This window comes from Brassica napus, chromosome C7 (genome assembly GCF_020379485.1).
Source record: "Brassica napus cultivar Da-Ae chromosome C7, Da-Ae, whole genome shotgun sequence".
NCBI classification, from domain to species: domain Eukaryota; kingdom Viridiplantae; phylum Streptophyta; class Magnoliopsida; order Brassicales; family Brassicaceae; genus Brassica; species Brassica napus.
The window spans coordinates 18,574,268-18,598,537 of record NC_063450.1 but is presented as its reverse complement, the minus strand read 5'-3'; the positions used below and the strand labels follow the sequence as shown (position 1 = coordinate 18,598,537).

Below are 24,270 nucleotides of genomic sequence, written 5' to 3'. Positions count from 1 at the left end.
CATCTGAAGATGGAAGAAGGTGGCCTGGTTGCCGCACATGTGAACGAGTTCAACACGATTGTCAACCAACTGTCATCAGTTGAAATCGAGTTTGAAGATGAAGTGCGAGCACTGATTTTTTTGGCATCTCTGCCAAATAGTTGGGAGCCAATGAGGGCAGCGGTTAGTAATTCTGTGGGTACTCAAAAGCTCAAATTCAATGATGTTAGAGATCGTATCCTTGCTGAGGAAGTTTGAAGGATAGACTCTGGGGAGGCATCAACGAGCTCTGCTTTCAACGTGGAAAACAGAGGGAGAAACCCAGATAGAAATAACCGGAGTAATGGCAGATCGAAGTCAAGGAATGGACGGGGTCAGTCCAAATTCCGACAGCCTGCAGAGTTCTGGAATTGGGGAAAGACAGGTCACATTAAGAAGAATTGCCAAGCACCACCGAAGAAGGAAGACAACACTAGAGGCGGAGCCAATGTAGTGACACGTGAAATCGCTGATGCATTGGTAGTGTCTGTTGATTCCCCGAGGAAAATTGAAGCTCAGGATGCAGCTACAAGTACCACCAAAGCGTCAATATCCTATGTTGATAGCCCAGTCGATTCATGGGTTCTTGACTCAGGAGCGTCATTCCACACCACACCGCACCATAACATTATGGAGAATTATGTTGCGGGAAATTACGGAAAGGTATATCTTGCTGATGGATTACCTTTGGACATAGTTGGTATTGGAGATATCAATCTGAAAATGTCAGACGGACGTGTGTGGAAGATTACGAAGGTCAGACATGTGCCAAAGTTGATGCGAAATCTGATCTCAGTAGGTCAACTTGATGATACGGGGCACGATGTTAATTTTGGTGGTGGAGCCTGGAGAGTCAAGAAAGGTTCCATGGTGGTGGCTAGAGGTCATAAAAGAGGCACTCTTTATATGACGACGAGTTATCAAGACACTGTTGCTGTTGTCGAGAATGCCAAACATACCAAGTTGTGGCATTGTAGGTTGGGGCACATGAGTGAGAAAGGGATGAAACTCATGGTGGAAAATGGTGCTCTTCCGGATCTGAAGACGGTGGATCATCAGATGTGTGAAAGTTGCATCCTTGGGAAACAAAACGAGTTAGTTTCTCTAAAGGAGGAAGAGAGCCAAAATCTGAGAAGTTAGAGCTGGTGCACACTGACGTGTGGGGACCCGCTCCTGTTGCATCGCTGGGAGGTTCGTACTACTATGTGACCTTTATCGATGACTCCACAAGAAAAGTGTGGGTTTACTTCATGAAGAACAAACATGAAGTGTTTTCGGTTTTCAAAATATGGAAAGCCATGGTTGAGATTGAGACGAATCTCAAGTTGAAGTGTTTAAGGTCTGATAATGGTGGAGAGTACATCAGCGACGAGTTCAAGAGATATTACGCTGATAATGGGATCAAGATGGAAAAGACTATTCCTGGAACGCCTCAACAGAATGGAATAGCGGAAAGGATGAACCGAACCTTGAATGAGCGTGCAAGGAGCATGAGATTGCACTGTGGATTGCCAAAGACGTTTTGGGCAGATGCAATCAATACCGCAGCCTTCTTAATAAACAGAGGACCGTCTGTACCGTTGGGATTTAAGATCCCTGAAGAAGTTTGGAGCGGAAAGAAAGTAAATCTTTTTCTTATCTAAAGGTGTTCGGGTGCTTAGCTTATGTTCATATTGATGATGCTGCAAGAAGTAAACTTGACTCAAAGTCTAAGAAGTGTTACTTCATCGGTTATGGTAACGCGGAGTTTGGTTACCGGTTTTGGGATGATGAAAATCGGAAGATCATCCGCAGCAAGAATGTTGTGTTCAACGAAGAAGCGTTGTACAAGGATAAGCTAAGAGAAAGCTCGGAGAAGAAAGAGCCTGGAGCTGTTGACTTAGAAGATATCCTGACACCGGAGTTGCCACAGGATACCGCAACAGCAGAAGAAGAAATCTCTCAAGACGAGAGTGGTGAGGCTGAAGAAAGTGATTATTCTGAAGTGGTCCCATATACACCAGTCACGGAGTTACGACGGTCAAGCATAATCATCAGAAAGCCAGTAAAATTCTCTCCATCGCTCAACTACATTCTGCTCACAGACAGAGGCGAGCCTGAATGTTATGAGGAAGCTATGCAAGTTGATGAGTCGATCAAGTGGGAGCTTGCAATGAACGACGAGATGGACTCGTTGTTATCCAATCACACGTGGGAGTTAGCAGATTTGCCTAAGGAGAAAAAGGCATTGCATAACAAGTGGGTCTACCGAATAAAAGAAGAACCTGATGGGAGTAAGCGCTATAAAGCGAGGCTTGTTTTGAAGGGATTCCAACAAAAAGAAGGCGTTGACTGCACCGAAATCTTCTCTCCTGTAGTCAAGATGGTGACCATTAGAACGGTTCTTGGGCTGGTAGCACAAGAAGATCTGCATCTTCAACAGATGGATGTGAAGACGGCATTTCTTCACGGTGATTTGGATGAGGAAATTTATATGAAGCAACCCGAAGGCTTTGAGATCAAAGGGAAGGAAAGCCTTGTTTGCAAGCTGAAAAGGAGTTTGTACGGCTTAAAACAAGCTCCAAGACAGTGGTATAAACGGTTCGACAACTTTATTAAAGGCGTTGGTTTCTTGAGGTGTGAAGCTGACCACTGTTGTTACTTCAAGACGCTTGAAGAGTCCTACTTGATATTGCTCCTATATGTCGATGACATGCTGATAGTAGGAGCGGACTTGCACGAGATCAATAGCTTGAAGACGAAACTCTCAGAAGAGTTTGCGATGAAAGACCTTGGAGAAGCAAGACAAATTCTAGGGATGAGAATCAGTAGGAGCAAGGAAGGTCTTAAGCTATCACAAGAGGAGTATGTGAAGAAAGTCCTCAAGAGGTTTAACATGGATGACGCGAAGCCAGTTAGTACTCCCCTGACAAGTCACTTTCGGTTATCCAGAGAACAGTCTCCAAAGACGGAAGACGAGATGGCATGTATGGATAAAGTTCCATATGCTTCTGCTATAGGAAGCCTGATGTACGCGATGATATGTACAAGGCCAGACATTGCACATGCAGTGGGAGTCGTTAGCAGATTTATGAGCAATCCAGGGAAGGAACATTGGGAAGCCGTTAAGTGGATTTTCAGATATCTAAAAGGAAATCCAAGTTTATCGCTATGTTTCACGAAGTTTAAGACGGGATTGCAGGGATATGTTGATGCTGACAATGGAGGTGACATTGACAACACGAAGAGCACAACCAGGTATGTCTACACCTTTGGCGGTACTGCAATTTGTTGGGTTTCAAAGTTGCAGAAAATTGTATCTCTATCAAGCTGTGAAGCTGAGTATGTTGCTGTAACGGAGGCAACAAAAGAGATGATATGGCTACAGTCTTTTCTAGAAGAGCTAGGCCATGACCAAGGGAAAGGTGTGTTGTATTGTGACAGTAAAAGTGCCATCGATTTGGCAAAGAATCCGGTTTACCATGCTCGGACGAAGCACATACATCGTCGGTATCATTTCATCAGATCAGCGTTGGAAGATGAAATGTTGGTGCTTGAGAAGATCCCAGGAAGCAAGAATCCAGCAGACATGTTGACGAAGGCCGTGCCGTATGACAAGCTGAGGTTGTGTGCAACCTCAGTTGGCTTGTTGGAGTAACAAGCTGTGGAGACCTGCTACATCGGTGTGAAGACAGATTGAAATCAGTCTTCAAGTGGGAGATTGTAAATAAATTTTTTCTCACAAAAATCTTCTTTAAGAAATTACGAGTAATTTCTGAGTGTATTTGGGATCGAGGTGTGAGTTGTGAGTTTGTAAAATTTTCCTGGTTGATAATAAAAGATCTGTAGCAGGTCCGGAGACGTAAACAACATTGGCCGAACTCCGTTAACAATTTTGTGTGTGCGCTTCTTTCCCGCTCCCATAAATTTTGGTTTACCGCAAAATTTGATCGCATATTTCCTAACAAACAGTTCATTACCTTTAACAGTTTTTAATGTTTACCTATAATAAGAGTTCATATCGATACCCGAAGAGCGTTACAAATGAGTACAGACTAAACTCGGATTTCATAAAAGAATACATATTCCCCGGTGGATGCCTTCCTTCCTTAGCCAGAGTTATTTCTGCCATGGCCTCTTCTTCTCGGTTGAGGTAAAGTCTTTTTTCTTTATCAGAGTTTACCTTGAAATATATGTATTTTCTCTACTCTCTTCCTAACCTAAGAAAATACAGCGTAGAAAATGTTGAGAACATTGGGCTTCATTACTACCAAACATTGAGATGCTGGAGGAAGAACTTCTTGGAAAATCAAAAGTAAAATCTGTATTAAAAACTTTTTTTTATGGTTGGAATCTTTACATTTGCACTCGTATCCCATAAAAAAATATTGTTATTTGTAAACAGACAAATCATGGATCTTGGATTCGATGATAAGTTCATAAGGACGTGGGAATATTATTTCGACTATTGTGCAGCTGGTATCAAGACTCTTACTCTTGAAGACTACCAGGTAACACATTAAACATAAACGTAACCATGCCTTTTTTCCTCAGTGTCACTAAAAAAATACTTGATTGAATAGCTTCATCCGTTTGCACAACATTGTAGGTAGTGTTCTCACGTCCGGGGAATGTAGCTGCATTCGGAGATCCATTCCGTAACTTCCCTTCTGCTCATAATTAAATAAGAGTAGAAGAACCCTTTCAACACTTTTTAAGTACTACTCTCATTTCTTGTGCTGTTTCCTATTCATAGTTTGCGTGTGAAAATATCTGTAAACTTAAAAACAGAAAACTGCGTTCATGATTGATTCTGCATTCTGTACCAATAATCTCGTATGTCTAGACCATATATCAACTTATTCTACATCAAAAAATCATATAACCGCCTTAATGAAATAATGTGTTTTGATTCTTTAGTCGAACTTTTATGGAGTGATTCATTTTCCTAAAACCTTGAAAAAAACTATTATACAACATTAGGCTGCTAATACATGATATTTAGTAAGAGTAAGAATAGTCTTGGCCTCTTGGTGGGTAGTTCGCCTTTTGTTATGTTTCTTTCTTTTTATGATGGCCACTTTTAAGAATCCATATTGCAAGTGATTTCTTGAGAATTTACAAAATAGAACATTGAACTCTTAGTCAAATCATAGATGCAAATTATTTTCACCAATAGACATTAACCTAACCAAGATTTGGAGTCAAATTACACACAATAACTGGGTTCATTCTACCCCGAGAGCAAAGTAAGAATTTAAGCTAGCAGAGTTCCTCCCCTAAGAGAAATAACTACTACTCTCATTCTACTTGTTGTAGTATCACCTTGCTACGGTACTCCCCCAACGCCCATATCGGAAAGATGTTTCGGTAAGCAGCGTATGTTATCATGCAGTTCCTATTGAATACTCCCATTATTTCCTGACAGACAACAAAACCAAGAGATTAATCATCCATTATTCACCCAAGAGTAGTAGTTAATGCTGCAACTAGTTACCTGTTGTGGGAAATCACCTTCCTCCAATTGAGCAATTATCAAGTATCTTGCTGCCCTGTGTAGTGGTTCTTGATCTACCTCAGCCTAATTAAGCACACACACAAAAAAAAAAAAAAAAAAAAAGAGACATTAATGGAAAGGCATAGAAAAAGAATGCCAAAGTTTAAAGTTTTTTTAAAGTAATTCACTCACCTGGCCAGCACCAATGAGTGCGAGCAAAGCCCATGATGTATTCACAACATGAGACTTGTTGCCTTTAATGCCTGTATATACCTACTCGCAAGAAAAAAGACACAGACCAGTTGATCAAGTAGCCGTAGGTATAGTTTAATGAACATCAAAGCAATTACTAACCTTGTCTTGACATGAAAGATAGCTTTCTCCCCATCCCCCTGACGGAAGTTGTTTCGACAACAGAAATTCACAAGCTTTCGCAACAGCTGGAGAGTTTTTCAATGTTTTTCCAACAGCTTCAAGCCCTTTCACTCCAAACCATGCACCATACGTGAAGCAAACAGCCCATGATCCATACCTATCACAGGTTACGAGACAGAAACCAAGATACACCAATAATATAAGAACGAAAACAAGACATGTAACTCCGCAAATAGTTTTTTTTTTATCGTGACTAGAGAGACAAACCATGAGCCATCTCTTGCTTGACTAGATTCAATGAACTTGACCGCTTTCTCAATGCATTCATCTACATCCTTCTTCCGATGACCCGGATAAAGCTTTCGGAATGCTACCAAAGCTTGGATAGCAGCTGACGTACATTCCACGTAACTACACAACCATTATAGCGACTCAAGGAAAATTTCTAAAACATAAAAAATATCCATTAAATGGAAGATGCTAGGGTCTTACGGATAGTCGATAACGATATCGCCAAAGGTTTCTGAAGGGTTGATTAGCTGCCAAGATATATAAGCAAAACTTGTCACTAAGGAAGAACTCAAGCAAAAGGGGGGGGGGGTTATTAAGGACTACTTAGTCTCACAGATACAACAAAAAAAAGTATATGTTATCAAGCTTCAGACTGTTACTGATCTATATTAGGTACAGAGGCGTTACCTCCAACCAAGGGTATGACCTTGTGAGCTCATATGTTGCGACGCCTCCATCTGCATTCTGACAAGGAAAATGGTTTTCTTTGGGGTAAGTAGACCTTTGACTGATCAAATACACTAAAACTAGCACTAAAAAGTATATCGGAAACAAGATTCAACCTGTAAAGAAATGAGAACGTTAACAGCATCATATAGCCGGTTCGTATCTAGTGGCTCACCAACAATCTCCTTGGAAACTTTGGATAGCAAAAGAGTAGCCTGCCGAGAGAAAACAACAGACTCATTAGCAACACTAGGAAAGAAATCGTGAAAGGTTACTCTGTTTCACATTATTATAGTTACCTTAAGACCCTCTGCGGTGCAGTCAGAGATAGGCCATCCGTGATCTGCAGTTGAGAAAGGCCAAGCCCCTTTAGAAATGTGGCGATACCAGTAACTCAGATCTCCAGGGCAATCCTCTAACACCTGTTCCACGAGAAGAAACACGAATGAGAACGTACAGAACAGCATGCTAATCTTTCATTAACTGCCTATCGCTCGCAAACCTGGGAATTCTTGACAAAAGAATGTGCTTTTTTCAAAACGGGCCCATATTCTTCGACAAAGTTGGTTGCCAGAATAGCTTGAACAGCAAAACCCGCATCCCATAGCTGGCTTCCATTATAACCCTGTCAATAGCTGCTTCATTAGAGTACGGAAGACAAGTTCAATGTTTATTGCTAGTAACATGTTCTACAAGAGATGTATATGCTCCCAAGGGTGTTTATTTCTTTCTTATGATTCCAGAATGATTATATCAACCAAGCACTAGGAAAAAAAAGCCCCACCTTCATATAGTAATATGATTCTGAATACTATATAAATTTTAGACATTGTGTACTGTTGAGTGAATGATTTAGGAGGCGTACTATTGATACTGAATCGGCAGTTCACTACCGTCCATATAATCAACCTAGCGTGATCATATATATAAATATGCGATACCTGCATCTTCATTCCATCTTCAGCTAACCAGAGATAGTCATGGATTCTTGGTAGGTGCAACTTGAAAGCCTCTGAGTTTGGGTCCTCTACCCAGCAGCAAAGCATATTTAGTACCTATTAAAACAGCAGAAAACAACATTGATGAAATAAGTACAGAAGTCAAAAGCATTTAAAAGAGAATTATAACAATGGTTAATCATCTCAAACATGGAAGTTTTGATTTGCATACCTTATTCACGGGTCCTATGCAGAGGTACCTTGTATTCTCATCTTCGTAATGAATATGTTCCAGTGTGGTTCTTAAAGCCTTTTCTCTCAAAATTGTACCGGGCCATCGGCTTAGAACAGGCTCAACAACTTTGTGAAGTGATGCCCAAAGAATATCTTGCACAAGTGGGTGTGGGTAGTATAAATCCTCCTTCAATATAAAAGCAGTTGTCAGAGTAAATAAAATAAAAGTAACGACTGAGCACCTGAGGAAACAAAGATATATGTGTAAAGGACCCACATTGTGAGTTTTATATTTGATGAGATCAAGAATCATATTTACTCATATTGTGTATTATACCAGTAACGGATGTCATTGCAAAATGAAGATGCTTCAGGTCTTTACAAAAAGCAAGTTACTTTCTTTTATATATGGGATTAGCTTAGCGGTAGAAAAGTTACAAATTTCCATCAATTCTACAAACCTTAGCACAAAGGGTGCGTGCTTGGTTCCAGTCGATGTCCTCATACGGCACACTGAAAAGCTCCTTTCTCAGTGCCAAAACAGTGGACGTAATGGGACCAACAAACCGCTTGCCATACAAGTATGACATGGGCAGATAGACCATCCGACAGTGACACCACATCCTTCCTGTAGCATGAAGAAAATTCTCACTATATCTATATACGTACAGACTAAAAACAAGCCGTATGAAAAGAGAACAATATTCAAATTTCTAAATGCACACACAGTTAACACACTGGATGGTGTTCTCAAGTCGAGACCATATGAAATAGTCATGAGTACCTGGATGGATTGGGAGGAAATAGGGAAGAAGCCATATCTCAGGTGGTAGTGGGTTATTTCCAGACCATTCAAAAGCTCCAAGCACCTTTTATTCAAAAGAAATAATAAAGATGAATCAAGTAACAGAAACATTCATAGGATATAACTCTGATAGAGGTGAAGGTTCTCTTACTGATAGCCACAGTTTTCCCCAGGAAGTGATATGGGTAGCACCACCATGATTGAGTATCCAGTCTCGGCCTTTCTCCATAGCACCATCTCCAGCGTCAGGTCCTTGTCCAAGCAACCTCAAAGTAACATAGTTCAAGACAGACATAAACATGGTGCTGTGGCCCTCAATATGTAGACCCCAACCTCCGTCTTCATTCTGAAACATACAATATGTGGATGGGCATATTATGTGTCTAAAGAAGATAGAAAAGAAAAGGAAAATTCCAATAAAAGTAGCTAGGAGAGATGCCTTGCCTGGTGATTATAGAGATAACGGCACATTTCATGTTTATGTTGTTCAGACAAGACTGTATTCAGTGCTCCAGTTATGGAGAGTGTAATGATCTGGAACAGCATGTTAAGGAAAATTAGAGTTTTGTTGTATCTCATCAAAATGATTGATTGAAATGAAAAAAGTCAGAAAGGGTTACGAGTCCAGGGAGAAGGAACATAGGGCCAGCGTAATCTCCAGGCCAGTGGCCATCGTGGGCCTGTAACGTTGAAAAGAAATCTAAACCCCTCTTCAACGAGTTTTCCACAATCTTGTCAGTAACATCATCATCAATATCTTCGAGTTTGACTTGTGGTAAAACTGAGCTAATCAAGTTTTCTCCTGAAAACTACAGAGAGAGATAAAAGTTTTCAGCATATTATAATATTAAAGAATCTTATGAGCTGTAGATGCAGATAAAAAATATTAAAAGAATATATAAACCTGAAGGCGCATGAGAAGATCAGAGCTGTGTTTGTTGGAGAATCGATTTTGTGTGAAGGAGTTTCTTGCTTCCTCGATGGCGGCGAGCTCCTCAGGGGTCCCGAGGAGCGGGTTGAACTCCCAAGTCTGCCTTCCGACGTGATTATTGGTCGTCCTCAGCCATGGACTGTCTCCGTCGCCGATCTTCAGCTTCCACATTATCTCGTTGCACTACACAAGAACAAGAAACAAGAATTAGAGAGAATTTGGAACCTCGAGTTAAAGCTTTAACAAATACACTAACCCGAAAATGGAGAGAGGTGAAGAAAGAAACAAGCAGTGGAGTGTAAGGCGGAAGTGGAAGAGCGATTTGAACGTTTACTCGGCGTTTAAACGCAAATCGGTAAGGAACCGTGGCGTACTCTCCCAGAAAATCAGATTTCGTACAAAAGATCAACGTTTTCTTAATTTATAATCTTGGGTAAGTTCGAAATCTACTATCGATAAGTGATATCTTAAGAAAAACGGCTAAGATCCGAATGTTTAGGGTTTCTATTCGACGATGAAGACGAGGACATTCGTCCTTTCAGTTTACGTTCATTAAAGGAAAAAAAGGGAAAAATAGCCGAATACTCTTTAAAATTCGAACCCGCCACCGCACCTATACGTATGCGGTCAAACAAACCAATTAGACTACATCTTTTCTCCGTGCTTTCTTCACAAATAATTTATATATAATGAAACAGTACAAAACTAATCGCTAAATCTCTTGTAAACCGTTCTTCTATTAATTCACGTAATTGCACTTTTCCAGGAATCGAATCCAGATCTCCTGGTGTATAAACATTAACGAACACTTAGTCAAACCGCTGGACTAAGAGAACTTCCACAAATAATCCACAGTTAATCTCCGTTTTCTTTCTACTTTCTCGGTTTCTCTAAACTATAAACCTTAAACTTTTGGTTAGTCAAGTATTTATAGTTTGATTTATTTTAATGGATCCTAAAAAGTTGTAAAAATTACGGATCCAACCACTAACTCAATTTTTTAATGGATCCTCAAATCTTGAATCATTTTATTTATTCTTCTTCAATTATGAACTTATCAACTATTGTTTCACCAAAAGAGACCTTATCAACTTTTTTTTTTTTGATAAATCCTATCGGCTGATCCGGCCGAGCTCGGGAGGAACGCGCTACAGAGTGGACTGGCTACAACACTGCCTGATCCGAGTTTGGAATACCTTTCGATTAATGTCAGGGGATGAACCGATCATCTGTTACGATCCACCATGTAAACCACTTGGACCGAAGCACAAGTCCATACTGGCCAAGTGATGATAATTTAGTTCCCAGAAAAAATCGAACTCATGACTGATGTGAGTACACACCAAACCCCAAGAAATTGTCACTAGGCTACCAACACTTGGTTGACCTTATCAACTTTTCTCCCAAAACTTTTTTTTCTTTTTTTTCAAAATGATCTTCAGCTAATGAATTTTACACTAAATTTAACATTTACATCCATAACTAAATAATAGCATCTAACACTATTAAAAGGGGGATATGAGAGCCCCTGAACCTGTCCACGTCGGATTTTATAATTAGCCAATGGGAAGTAGTTATTTTGCCACGTAATCCGTCTGTTGTGTTCGGCAATTGGGCTCCGAATTTTGATATTTTTGGGCCTGATCTTTAATTTATCTCGGCCTATTATGAGATGTAAGGCGTACTCCTGATATTCTCTCGATCTCCGAATTTGGCTTCCGTCGCCTCTTCCTCTTCTTCGATTATCGTCTCTGCATATCGGTTTCATCCAATTACTTCACCATTACTCCCCTAATCAATCATTTTTCCATCTCATTCAATGGATTCTTTTCATCTTCCTCACCATTCCTCCTCCTATAAAACTCCTTCTCTTAGATTTTCTTTCAAGTACGATTGATAAAACTCACACAAAATTTCACTTACATATTGCTTCCAATGGAACCTAAAGGCAACCCTAACGTCCCCGGCGACCGCAAGATCAACAAAAAGACCGCCACCTCCTCCGCGACTGTGAAACCAAACTGCAAGTCCCCTACCTCTTCTCCGATTATTTCATCTGCCCTTTTGATGAAATCAAAAGCCGAAACCGCTCTCATTCATGAAGAGCAGGGGTCGTATAGACCTCTCATTCATGCCGAAAACCCGAATGTGTTTAAAGCTTCTAACGGACATGAGAGATACAATAGGTCTACTCGCTTCTACATTGGGTTACATTCTTCAGATTCTTTTTCAAGTAAGTGTCAAATGTGTTTAAGTTACTCGGTGTTAGGTTTCTCTCTGTCTCTCTGAACATGTGTTTTTGGGGTTTGTAGACTTGTGCAGGAGCTGTATTGCTTACAGATGGTGTGTTTTGGTTCATCATCTACCCTTTTCTCACTTCCAAAGAATTCAATCTAGATTTTGTAAGTTTTAACACACATTTTGTCATTTGTCTCTGATATGCTTAACTCTAACCAAGCATTTTTTTACGACAGTTCATTGTAATAAAGCATTCAGTCAACGCTGTTTTCCTCCTCGGTGAAACATTCTTGAACTCTTTGGTTAGTATATGTATCCTTTCCTTACTCAAACATAATAACATGATGATGGTTATAGTGTTGATGACATTGATGATGATTTCTTTGTTTACGCAGTGGTTCCCATTGTTTAGGATTTCATACTTTGTGTTATGGACCGGTGTATTCGTTATACTCCAATAGATTGTTCATGCTTGTGTCTCCTTCTAGTAACACTCATGGTTCTATCCTTACTTTACATGATTCTGTAAATAGATTAAGTATAACAAATGTGGCATCTATTTGTCCAGGTGGCCATACCCTTTCTTGGATTTGTCATCATCATACGCCCCTTTATGTTAACGTTACTCAAACTCATCTCCCCTAACTTATATCGATTATAACAAATTTTTTAATTGATGTTGCAGGTATGCCGCTGTTGGGTTGATGCACGTACCATGCTTTGGAGTCTTTGCTTTGATCGTGAAATTGAAGTACATGTGGTTCTCTAAATGTTTCTCAGAAGAACCATAGCTACGGATAGTATGTATACTCGAATGGTTGATTATATTCTTGAACAGAGTTCAAAGAAAGCTTATACAGAGAGATTCATGTACAGATACACGTTCTCTCCTGCCTTCTGTATCAATTTTTTTTTGTAAATGACATTCATAGTTCCTTTTGAACGAACATATAAATTACTTAGAAAGCCACTATGATTATTGTTGTGGAGAGTAGTGAAAACTACTATGATAGCCTGATGAACAGTGTCATTTTCTTTCTAGCATATCTCCATCATAGATAAAATTCTCTTAATTTTACCAGAAATGTAATAATAGTGGACAGCATTTGAAAAGGAGGAGACACCATAAGTTCTTTCTCTTAATTAATTATGATTTTTTAAGAATAAAATAGAGATTTATATAGATCAGTTTCAGTGATTGAGAAATGGTGTGGTGAAGCAGTGGAGTTGCAAACTAACAACTGATACGGTGACTATCTTTTCTTTATAATCAAGTATTCTAAGAACCGGACCGGCTGGTTGGATTAAGAATGGTGATAAAAACCAACAAGTTCGGTTTGAGAACTGGTCCAGTTTGATATTAAACTCTGATTTTTTTTTTCAAATTCAAGTTAAAATTGCAAATTAGAAAAAAAAACTTTCATTAGAAACCTATATTATTTTAATATCTATTTGAATAAATTAGGTTTCCATTATATTTTAATATTATTTTTGAAGTGTTCTTTTTATTTGCATATCATTTTAGCTTCTAACAATTTTAAAATGTCTTATAAAAATAATTATATATATATATATATTTAATTTAAGATTAAATTAAATTTACAACCCAGTTTGACCGGTGCAACCATTGACCTAACTGTAATGGCAAATCAATGTTCGGTTTGGTTTTCAAAACATTGATGGCGATAATAAAAATTATTATGTAAGTTATTTATATCAAAAATAAATATATACAATCTTAAATTTATATAATAGAATTTTAAATTTAAATAAAAGTCAGTTCATTGTCTATACTTAACTTTTCAGATTTTGAGAGTGATTATTTTCTACCAACATTTTGAAGATAGAAAATATAAAACTACAGATGAAAATATTACAATTATTATTATGTAAATTATTTATATCAAAAATAAAATGAGGGTTTTTGTAAAAGAAAATTAGAAAAACTATATTTTGTAAAAAAATTGTTCATTATTAGTATTACATATGAAACTTTTACATGCATTAACTACAGTGCTTTTTCAATCATTATCTTTTCTAATTAATTTAGCATTCCATTTCTTCTGGATTTTAACTAAAATTTTATTATACAATATAAAATACATATAAATAAAATGATTGGAAATTTGTTTAATAGACTAGCCGTGTGTAGCGCGGCAAAACGATCTAGTCTGTTATAAAAGAAGCGCAAAACACTTCTTAATTCTTAATCGTTGTGAATACAAACTTACCAGCATAGCCACTATTTTACACTATCGGATTTACAGATCGTTATGGATCTGTTTTTTTTTTGGCACAATGTTTTGGATCTGTTATAATTGATTATTAACGCCTTCTATTCGAAAAAAATCTTTGGCTAGAGTATAAGACCACCTCCATTGGTGAGTTTAGCAAGGGTTCTTAATAAAAAACAAAAAAAAATAAATCAAAAATGAATAAAAAAACAGAGAACCGGTGTTAAGCAAAGACCTTTTAGAGCACCTCCGTCAGAGGTTGTTAAGCAAGGGTTCTCTGAAAAAAAATTCAAAAAATAAATCAAAAAGGAAAAAAGTGGTAGCAACCGGTTCCTAAAATACAGTTTTTAGGATTGGTAAAAACCCCTAACGTGTCCACCTTTTATTGGTTCTTGTGTGTCTCTCTCTCTCCTCTTTCTCTCTTTGCCCTCTCTTTCTCTCTTTGGTATTTTCTGGTAAATCAATTCTTCCCCATAGGTTCCAAACCTTAATTTTCTTTTCTTCATCATGTATGATTTCGTAAGTATTATCTCAATTTAAAGATTTTGATGTTCTGATTTGGAAATTTAGGTTTATTCAAATTTGGGAATCTGCAATCTAAGAAAAGAGACAGTAACACTTGCCTTGAGAGAATCCTTGGTGGTTTCCCTGAAAATCTCTAGAAAAGAGACGTTACACTTGCCTCTGCAGGGTTAACTCTTTCGATCAAGGCACCAAGGTTCGTCTACTTCATTCGCTCTTTTTCTCTGTAATCAAAAATCAAAATTTGTCAGTTTTATTTTCTGAGAAAGTTAAGGAATTGTATTGAATCTGCAGAAGGTATGGATAGATAAAAGAACTAGTGGTGTTGTCTTTGTTTTTCTTTTGTTGAGTTTTTCGTTTCTTCTTTTGTTGTTGTCTTTGTTTTTGAGACAAAACCACGAGAGATTTCAAAACAATATCATTACAATGCCACATATACACATACATATCTCTCGTATTCTTCTATTTTTCTCTTTGTAATTCATTCCAAACTTAAATTATTCTTGTTCTTGTACATCTTAAGAAAATGTTCTACCACTAAAACACTAATCTTTCTTAAGGACCCATGAGGAGTTTTGTACCATTGGACATGATAAAACGTTACAGCTCTAAAAAAAATTTAATTTTCAAAATTTTGAAAACTTATAATTAAAATAAAGATAAGCATCTATGAGAGGTTCTTACCGATGGAGATGGTCTTAGAATTGTTAAAAACCCCTACGTGGCGTTTTCGTATTGGCTACTCATAAAAGACAAAAGGCCCGTCTCTCTCTTCATCCTCCTCCAAATCCTTCGAAGAAATCATCGTTGCCGGAAAAGTATCCTTGAAGTATCCATGAAGTTCCCCAATTTAATCTTCCTTATAAATTGATCAAACCCAACAACTCTACTTTCGTTCCCAGAAATCTGCAAAAAAAAATGGAGAAAGGAATCGAGAGACAACGAGTTCTTCTTGAACATCTCCGTCCTTCTTCCTCACACAGTTTCAAAGGCTCTCTCTCTGTAAGCTTTCATCTCTCTCTCGATCTCTAGGCCTACGGGATCCTGTATTATTCTCGATCTGGATCTCTTGTAATGAACTTTGGATTTTTTTTTTTTTTTTTTTTTTTTGATAACCCAGGTCTCCCTACGTGACACCGACCCAGGGTTCCCCGTGTTAGACTATCGGCCCGTAGGCGCGACAGGGCAGGGGTCCACGGATTAGCAGTCGGGCACTTGGACTAGCCGCGTGGGCGGCCAAACGGCTCTCCACGCGTTGGCTCCTGAAACGCTGCGGCCCGTATTTGAATACCGCAGTGGCCGGGGTTCAAAGTCGAGATGGCGGGCACCCCAGCCGAGGTTCCTATACCACCTGAGCTAGAAGCTCCGGTTTTTTATTTTGATTTTTAATAGCTAATTATATCATTTTGCATGCTTCGTCTGAGCTGACAATTGTTGTTTTTGAGATCAAATTTGAGAATTGGATTTTGTTGATGTGCTTTTTATTTTCTCCATTTTTGATTGATATCTTAGAAAGGTTAAAGCTTTTTTTTTTAATATTGTGACAACGTATCAAGGCTGCTTGCTTGGCTTGGGACAGTGCTGCCTACCAGAGGACCTCTCTCTATGGAGATGATGTTGTCATTGTCGCGTATGTCCTTGTCTCTTTCTAACATCTTTGTGATGAAACTCATGCTTTTTTGATCCATTGCAAGGCACATAGGACTGCACTTTGCAAGTCCAAACGTGGCAACTTCAAGGATACTTTTCCTGATGATCACTTTGCAAGTCCAAATGTGGCACCGTCATCAGACCAAGAGAGTGAAAGACATTTTTTGTCCACATGTTTGGAGATCGACGATGGGATTTTGTAGCGAAAGTGTCAGGTTTGAAGGTGGAGGGAGAAACATAAGACTAGGTATAGGGTTTTTGTTTTGGTAAAAAATGGTTGGTCTTTGGAAAGGACCTTCCATTAAAAGATATGATATGGTTTTGGCTGCAGGTTTGAATAGAACAGGGAAGAGTTGCAGGTTAAGGTGGGTTAACTACTTACATCCTGGTCTCAAACGTGGTAAGATGACGAACCGATAATGAGATAAAGAATTACTGGAGGACTTATATGAGGAAGAAGGCACAGGAAAAGAAGAAGAGACCTATGTCTCCAGCTTCCTCGTCTTCAGACTGCTGCTCATCATCTATGACCACTGCAACTACTAAAAAACGAGTGTATTGTGTGTCTCAAAAGTTTTCCAAAATATTGCGTTTCACTTGCAACAAATCATTTCACCAAAATATTGTGTCTCTTACCATTGCAACAAACCATTTCAACAAAAAATTTTTTTAAGAACTTCAATGAGATTCTTCCATTGGAGGGTCCAAAAGAGAAATTTAATTAGACTAACAAAGGTTTTTAACTTTTCAAATCACAAAATTAACTACTAAATTAATCATTAGAACCCTTAATAGTCTTTTACCAATGGACATGCTCTAACATGTCCGGGTATGATACATTTTTTTTGTGTGTGACAAATGACGGTGTATACTGTATAGTCATGGGCCAATCTAGAAGGTTTTTTAGTGCGTGCACGTGCCGGATACCATTAGTATTCGGGACCTACCACTGATGGGTTTTAGACTTCAGCCAACCAATAGAAGTACTTTTTAATTTGTCGGTAAAAACTAAAAACGAATAAAACGTTTCAATTTTTCTGACGATTTAGTTACCAACTATTTTAGTTGTTATTTTCTACGCGGACACTATGCTAGAACTCAGGGATGGAAGATGTTCTTATATAATGCATAGTAAACTTTTTTCCAAAACTTTATTTTCATAACTTGGTTATGGAACTTCATAAGTCATCTAATAAGCATCAAGCTATGTTTTCCATATTGTAATTTCCCGCAACCAATTATGTTGAAAACCTTCGCAGATAAAGTCAACTTAGCATAAAACTATAATAATAGAAAAAAAAATACTATCTGTCAATTTACGATCCAGTAAAATATTGATCTCTCTGTTTCATAATAAGTGTCATTTTAGTTTTTTTTGTAACATAAAAAATATCACTTTATGATTTCAATGCAAATTATACTTAGTTTCACCTGAAAATTAATTGCAACTGCATTGCTTCTATAAATAATTTTATTTATCTCAAATATTATTGCCCAAAAAAATATAATTAATAACAATTTACATATATTTCTGCTATTTTTTAAGTCTGTATGTTGAGAAACAGAGGAAATAGAAAGTAAACATAAATGTAAAATAAACTTCATTGGATTCTTTGTGATTTGGTCTTAATTAGCCCGAGATATGCATGGTTTTACAAATGAATTAACTGATGTAATAAATAATTGCAAATGTAACGTGCAACCAATAACCAATGGCCAAATGCCACACATAATTTAATACTTCATCCTTCATTTAAAGTGTCTTTTATATTTGCACACACATATTAAAAACATTTAGTTTTATATATTTTCTAAAATTTCATTATCTCTAACCATATTTCAATCAATAAAAATAAAATAAAAAATAAAATTAATGCAGATCTTTTTACAAAAAAAATAATTAATAGATTTTAAATTAAAATTTAATTTTGTAACTTATTTTTTAATTTATACATAAATAGTTGATTCAAAAAAGTTTATAAATATATTACCAACTTCATAAGATATAATACCATTGTCGTTGGTCAACCTACCAATAGTAGAAACTAGAAATATAATATATTTAGACAACGTTTTGCAATCCCTATCAACTGAGAAAGCAACGATGGAAATTGTCTCAGAAAACTTGTTCTTGCCATTTTGCTTTATCCTATCATTTTTCTTTATTTTTACCTCCGTAAGATTTCGACAGAGCTCTTCCCGATCCGCCATGCTGCCTCCTGGACCTCCACGGTTACCGATCATAGGTAACATTCACCAAGTTGGTAAACTCCCACACCGTTCATTCGCGGACCTCTCCAGAACATATGGACCAATCATGCATCTAAAGTTTGGACGTTTAAACACAGTGATAGTAACTTCACCAGAAGCTGCAAGAGAGGTTCTAAAAACACACGATCAAACCTTGTCTAGCCGTACCTCTCCTAACTCAATACGATCCATTAATCACCAAAACATTTCCGTTGCATGGATTCATCCGTCGACGGCCCGTTGGAGGTATAATCTACTGTCGATTCTTTTTCTATGGGGTTTTGTTTATTTTCTCTCGAGTTTTGCTACTAAAATTTGGATTGTTTCGATCAAAGGCATATATTTGCGTTTGTTTTTGCAAAGGCATACGGAAAAGAAAATGTTTTTTTTTTGCCATTCGTGATTACTTTTACTGTAATCTCCAAAGTTCATACGGAAATCTTGTAAGCATAATAATTAACCTGATAATTTATTATTATTTTCTGTCAAGTTGATAATTTGTTAATATGCAAGCATAAAAATTAAATGCAACAAAGACCTCTAAGACAGTAATCAACTATTGTAATGTTTTGTTTCAGACTGTTGAGAAAGCTGTCGGCTACTCACATGTTCTCGCCACAGCGTATTGAAGCCACTAAAGCTTTGCGGATGAAAAAGGTGCAAGAGCTTATGAGCTTCATGGATGAAAGCAGCGAGAGAGAAGAAGCTGTTGACATTTCTCGTGCATCTTTCATCACAACTCTTAATATCATATCGAACATTATATTCTCGGTTGATCTCTGTAGCTACGGCTCGGAAATTTCAAATGGATTTCATGACTCAGTTATTGGAGGCATGGAAGCTGCTGGGAGTCCAGACCTTGCTAACTTCTTCCCGCTTCTTGGGTTTCTTGATCTGCAAGGTAATAGCAAGAGGATGAAGTTCTGTACAGAGAGGTTGTTTAAGGTTTTTCGAGGGTTCATCGATATTAAAACTGCGGAAAAATCGTTGCGGAATGATCCAAAAGATGCTTCCAACAGAGATTTTTTGGATGCGCTTCTTGATCTCACCGTAGGGGATGAAGCCGAACTCGACAATAATGATATTGAACACCTTCTCTTGGTAAGTCCAACTGTATTGCACATAATCAGTGCCTTTATAGGATAATGAAATCAATGTCTGAAATAAAAAAATCATTAATCTTAGTTTTTTTTCAGTAATCTTAGTATTTCAACAAACCATAGATGGATATGTCAAAAATGTGATGATATAATTAAATAAAAGACATTATTAGACCTATATATTAAGTTGGAAATGCATAATTTGTTTTTATATAGGTATGAAATGTCGAGCTCACTCATATTTGATTGTATATCAGGATATGTTTATAGCAGGCACAGACACAAGCTCTAATACCGTAGAATGGGCAATGGCAGAGTTACTTACTAACCCTAAAACAATGGTGAAAGCTCAGTCCGAGATCCAACGTATCATAGGCCAAAACGGGTTCGTTCAAGAGCCTGATATCTCAGAATTGCCATATATACAAGCGGTTGTGAAAGAAACTTTGCGTTTGCACCCAGCTGTTCCTCTTCTCCTCCCACGGAAAGCGGAAACGGACGTAGAGGTCTTTGGATACCTTGTCCCTGAAGATGCTCAGGTTTTGGTGAACGTATGGGCAATAGGACGAGACCCGAACGTGTGGGAGAATCCGACCCGGTTCGAGCCAGACAGGTTTTTGGGGGAAGAAATTGATGTGAAAGGTAGAGACTATGAGTTAACACCGTTTGGGGCCGGAAGAAGAATTTGTCCAGGATTGCCTTTGGCTGTGAAGATGGTATCCCTTATGCTCGTTTCTCTTCTTTATTCCTTTGACTGGAAGCTTCCAAACACAGTCGACATGGATGAAACCTTTGGTATTACCTTGCACAAGGCCAACCCGTTACATGTTGTTCCTGTTATAAAAAATCGTCACTAGTTAAAACATTTGTAATGCTTTTTTCTTGGTTAGTAATGTTGATGTATTGAAAATTTGAAGTTTATTTTTTTCATATTATATTATTTATCTTATGAATGAATGAATATTACAAACCATACAACTATCGACCTGATTATTAGAATACAAGCAAAATTCATCTCATTTTTCAAACGCTCTTTTCTCAATTGTAATTTATAAGATTTCTTCTCACAAGGATCTTATGATAAGGTGGCTAAGGTTTGAAGAATCTTAGGCATCCATAATGATATTGGGACTTAGTTATATCTGTAGGCCAATGTAAACCCATAGACAAGCTCAAACCATCACTTGGCTTTTCGTCAAAGCGACCGATTATGCTTTACACATTTGTGTATGTTTTTTTTTTTTTACAACGAACTGCTATTCTATTACACTAACTTGAGGTAGTCTGGGTAACGAGACCGGAATAGAACAACCAATAAAATAAAGCTTTCTATAGAAAAACCTTGCAGTCTTAGGTAAAGAGTCAGAAGTCTGATTTTACGATCGTGGAATATAAGTGATCTTGAAATCTGGGAAGCATACTGCAAAGTCTCTATCCTTTCCAATTCTGTTGCAAAGCTTAGCCAAACATGAGGCTCCTTAATCATAGCGATCAACTCCTTACAGTCTGTTCCAAAGCCACTACAAGAAAACAGCGGTATTCTGACGGACATTCCGACGGAAAATGAAATCTTCGGAATATCCCGAGGAATTTCCTTGAAACACAAAATTTGGTTTCCTCGGAATATACCGAGGGAATTCCAAGGAAATACTAATCCGTCGGAGTATTCTTATGGAATACCGAGGAAAAACGTATTCCTCGGAAAAAACCGATGAATTCCGAGGATATATTTTAGCCGTTAGAGAGTCGTTGGGGAATTTTTAAAATTCCGAGGAAATTCTGACGAACTAGCCGTTGGCGTCGGAATTCCTTCGGAATTTCCTTGGGCTGTCGGTAGGATTTCAACTATAAATACAAGCACCCCTCTTCCTCTTCATATCTTCATCCTCCCTCTTACTCTTTTTACATACGAATTTGATTCATAAAAAACATGTCTTCTTCAAATTATTTTTGTTCTTGGATCGATCGACCTCATTTGGATCCGAACACGAGATTGCTTACGGAAGAATACCAACGAGGTATAACCGAATTCATGGGGTTAGTTCACCGACAACCGGAAGCAAAAACAGGTATGTTAAGATGTCATTGCTCTAATTGTAAAAATAAAAGGTTATTAAAGAGTGGGATGTTTGGACTCATCTCTATTTGAGTGAGTTTACACGAAGTTACAAAATTTGGTATCATCATGGGAAACTGATTATGAACATGGTAGTACTAGCGAACCTCAGCCAGCGGTTAGATTAGAAGAACCAATTAGAACAGATGTAGATTATGGTGTAGGTACTGAGCAGATGGTAAATGATCATTTTAGAGGGGAAGATTTACCCAATGCACAAGCTAGGAGATTTTATGATATGTTGGATGCTGGAAAGCAACCATTGTACGAAGGTTGCAGAGATGGTCATTCAGCTTTATCATCTGCTACAAGATTGATGGGCATTAAAACAGATTATAATTTGGCTGAAGACTGTGTGGATGCGATTGCTGATTTTGTAAAAGGTATTCTACCCGAGGATAATGTAGCTCCTGGTTCATACTACGAGGTTCAGAAACTAGTAGCTGGTCTTGGTTTATCGTATCAGGTAATAGATGTATGCAGCGACAACTGCATGATTTATTGGAGGGCGGATGAACAGCGGGTTACATGCAAATTTTGTGGAAAACCTCGTTATAAAGATACGAGTGGAAGAGTTCCAGTGCCATATAAAAGGATGTGGTATTTGCCTTAGACGAAAAGGTTGCAGAGGTTGTATCTGTCTGAACGCACAGCGCAACCAATGAGATGGCATGCGGAGCACTCAACAGATGGTGAGATCAGACATCCTTCAGATGCAAAAGCGTGGAAGCATTTCCAATCAAAGTATCCCGACTTTGCGTATGAGAGAAGAAATGTCTACCTTGGATTATGTACTGATGGTTTCAGCCTGTTTGGCAAGAGTGGAAGACAGTATTCTCTATGGCCCGTCATTCTTACACCATACAACCTACCCCCAAACTTGTGTTTGTGACGAGAGTTTTTGTTTCTCTCGATTCTCGTTCCCGGACCAGAGCATCCTAAGAGATCACTTGATGTGTTTCTTCAGCCACTAATATATGAGTTGCAACAACTATGGGCTCAAGGTGCTGAAACATACGATGTTTCGTGTAAAGAAAACTTTCAAATGCGGGCAGTACTAATGTGGACAATAAGTGATTTTCCAGCATATGGTATGTTATCTGGATGGACAACGCATGGAAGGCTATCATGTCCATATTGTCAAGATAACACTGATGCTTTCCAGCTAAAACACGAAAGGAAAACGTGTTGGTTTGACTGTCACAGGAGATTCCTACCACCTGATCATCCATATCGTAGGAGTAGGAATTTGTTTACGAAGAACAAGAGGGTGTTTGACAGTCCACCTCCGGAAAGATTTGTGGGAAAGATTTGAAGATACAACTAAGAGATTTTGGTGCAGAAATGACGCCAGACGTCGGTGGACATGAGCGTTTTCCGGTAGATGCTGTTGGAAACCTACATAACTGGCACAAAAAAATATTTTCTGTGATCTGCCATACTGGGAGGATCATCTGCTAAGGCATAATTTAGATGTCATGCATATTGAGAAGAAATTTTTTGACAATCTCATGAACACGATCCTTAATGTTCAAGGTAAAACAAAGGATAATTTGAAGTCAAGACTGGATTTAGTCGATATATGTGCTCGTTCAGAACTTCATGTTGATGAGAATGATAGGGCTCCTTTTCCCATATACCGACTTGATGCAGAGGGAAAAGATGCGTTCTTTGATTGGATTTCAAACGATGTGGAATTTCCAGACGGTTACGCATCAAATTTGCGTAACTGTATCGACAGAAAGGAAGGAAAGTTTACTGGCTTGAAAAGCCACGATTGCCATGTAATGATGCAGCGCCTCCTTCCATTTGCCTTCAAGGAATTATTACCATGAAATGTTCATGAAGCAATTGCAGGGATAAGTGATTTATTCCGCGATTTATGCACGAGATCTGTGACTCTTGAAGGTATTGAAAATTTGAAGACTAACATAGCCGTGATTCAGTGCAACCTTGAGAAGATATTTCTTCCCTCATTTTTTGATGTTATGGAGCATCTTGTTATTCACCTGGCAAGAGAATTGGAACTTGGTGGTCCTGTGTAGTATAGATGGATGTATCTGTATGAGCGGTATATGTTCCATTTGAAGAAGATGGTGAAAATTTTAAGTAGGGTGGAAGGTTCTATAGTCGCACAGATGATCAATGAAGAAACTTCAAACTTTGCCGAGTACTACTTTCCAGCAGAAGTTCAGACCAAAAACAGAAGACCTGCTCGGCATGATGATAGAGGCGAACGGGCAACATATCATGTTACGGTTCCAGACATTTTCACAGACGTTGGACGACTTAGCGGAAAACCAAAGGACCATCGACTTACTGAGCAGGAGCGCAGTAATTTGTAAGCTAATTTATTTACCTCTCATATTGAAGAACATCTTCGCAGTTTCTGCTCGGCATGATGATAGAGGCGAACGGGCAACATATCATGTTACGGTTCCAGACATTTTCACAGACGTTAGACGACTTAGCGGAAAACCAAAGGACCGTCGACTTACTGAGCAGGAGCGCAGTAATTTGCAAACATATTTGCTCACCAACTGCGAAGATGTTCTTCAATATGAGAGGTAAATAAATTAGCTTACAAATTTTTATTTTAACAAGTTGAAATTTAAATCTTAATTAATTACATTATTGTCATCATA

General features: G+C 38.1%; 4 protein-coding genes across 5 annotated transcripts; 3 read left to right on the top strand and 1 right to left on the bottom strand.

The window, feature by feature from the left end:
* Positions 1-5,103: 5,103 nt before the first annotated feature.
* On the bottom strand, positions 5,104-10,202 carry LOC111213217 (cycloartenol synthase-like). The gene is made up of 19 exons (XM_013831486.3): positions 9,772-10,202; positions 9,489-9,698; positions 9,205-9,393; positions 9,029-9,118; positions 8,736-8,930; positions 8,564-8,648; positions 8,241-8,407; positions 7,778-7,966; positions 7,549-7,662; positions 7,110-7,232; positions 6,907-7,029; positions 6,724-6,822; positions 6,569-6,625; positions 6,362-6,408; positions 6,137-6,280; positions 5,849-6,026; positions 5,687-5,767; positions 5,495-5,578; positions 5,104-5,418 (listed from the first exon to the last, which is right to left on the bottom strand). The coding sequence occupies exons 2-19, from the start codon at positions 9,684-9,686 to the stop codon at positions 5,299-5,301; spliced, it is 2,283 nt and encodes a 760-aa protein (XP_013686940.1). The 5' UTR covers positions 9,687-9,698; positions 9,772-10,202; the 3' UTR covers positions 5,104-5,298.
* A 1,248-nt stretch (positions 10,203-11,450) lies between these two features.
* On the top strand, positions 11,451-12,522 carry LOC111213216. Its single transcript, XM_022714905.1, has 4 exons — positions 11,451-11,748; positions 11,838-11,917; positions 11,990-12,055; positions 12,439-12,522. Exons 1-4 carry the CDS (start codon positions 11,451-11,453, stop codon positions 12,520-12,522), a joined length of 528 nt encoding a protein of 175 aa, XP_022570626.1.
* A 2,196-nt stretch (positions 12,523-14,718) lies between these two features.
* LOC106452897 lies at positions 14,719-16,841 on the top strand. Of its 2 annotated transcripts, none has more exons than XM_022696079.2 (5): positions 14,719-15,511; positions 15,630-15,847; positions 16,066-16,139; positions 16,204-16,374; positions 16,491-16,841. In XM_022696079.2, exons 2-5 carry the CDS (start codon positions 15,827-15,829, stop codon positions 16,498-16,500), a joined length of 276 nt encoding a protein of 91 aa, XP_022551800.1. In that variant the 5' UTR covers positions 14,719-15,511; positions 15,630-15,826; the 3' UTR covers positions 16,501-16,841. The 2 variants fall into 2 exon arrangements, with proteins under 2 accessions (XP_022551800.1, XP_013750541.1); XM_013895087.3 differs by having other exon boundaries at positions 14,760-15,511; positions 16,204-16,406.
* Positions 16,842-18,167: 1,326 nt separating this feature from the next.
* On the top strand, positions 18,168-20,446 carry LOC106345615 (cytochrome P450 76C4-like). Its single transcript, XM_013784792.3, has 3 exons — positions 18,168-18,655; positions 18,988-19,510; positions 19,767-20,446. Exons 1-3 carry the CDS (start codon positions 18,264-18,266, stop codon positions 20,364-20,366), a joined length of 1,515 nt encoding a protein of 504 aa, XP_013640246.1. The 5' UTR covers positions 18,168-18,263; the 3' UTR covers positions 20,367-20,446.
* The last annotated feature ends 3,824 nt before the right edge of the window (positions 20,447-24,270 follow it).

What these genes read in the sequence shown, in the direction of transcription:
- LOC111213217 (XM_013831486.3), bottom strand. Translation starts at nt 9,686, where the DNA reads ATGTGGAAGCTGAAGATCGGCGACGGAGACAGTCCATGGCTGAGGACG. An exon ending in CTTTTGTCAAGAATTCCCAG is followed by an intron (nt 7,030 to 7,109) that starts GTTTGCGAGCGA and finishes CTCGTGGAACAG; the next exon opens with GTGTTAGAGGATTGCCCTGG. An exon ending in CACTCATTGGTGCTGGCCAG is followed by an intron (nt 5,579 to 5,686) that starts GTGAGTGAATTA and finishes GTGCTTAATTAG; the next exon opens with GCTGAGGTAGATCAAGAACC.
- LOC111213216 (XM_022714905.1), top strand. Translation starts at nt 11,451, where the DNA reads ATGGAACCTAAAGGCAACCCTAACGTCCCCGGCGACCGCAAGATCAAC. An exon ending in TTCTTCAGATTCTTTTTCAA is followed by an intron (nt 11,749 to 11,837) that starts GTAAGTGTCAAA and finishes AGACTTGTGCAG; the next exon opens with GAGCTGTATTGCTTACAGAT. An exon ending in AAGAATTCAATCTAGATTTT is followed by an intron (nt 11,918 to 11,989) that starts GTAAGTTTTAAC and finishes TTTTTACGACAG; the next exon opens with TTCATTGTAATAAAGCATTC.
- LOC106452897 (XM_013895087.3), top strand. Translation starts at nt 15,827, where the DNA reads ATGGCGGGCACCCCAGCCGAG. An exon ending in GATGATGTTGTCATTGTCGC is followed by an intron (nt 16,140 to 16,203) that starts GTATGTCCTTGT and finishes ATCCATTGCAAG; the next exon opens with GCACATAGGACTGCACTTTG. An exon ending in AGGGAGAAACATAAGACTAG is followed by an intron (nt 16,407 to 16,490) that starts GTATAGGGTTTT and finishes TTTTGGCTGCAG; the next exon opens with GTTTGAATAGAACAGGGAAG.
- LOC106345615 (XM_013784792.3), top strand. Translation starts at nt 18,264, where the DNA reads ATGGAAATTGTCTCAGAAAACTTGTTCTTGCCATTTTGCTTTATCCTA. An exon ending in CCGTCGACGGCCCGTTGGAG is followed by an intron (nt 18,656 to 18,987) that starts GTATAATCTACT and finishes GTTTTGTTTCAG; the next exon opens with ACTGTTGAGAAAGCTGTCGG. An exon ending in ATATTGAACACCTTCTCTTG is followed by an intron (nt 19,511 to 19,766) that starts GTAAGTCCAACT and finishes ATTGTATATCAG; the next exon opens with GATATGTTTATAGCAGGCAC.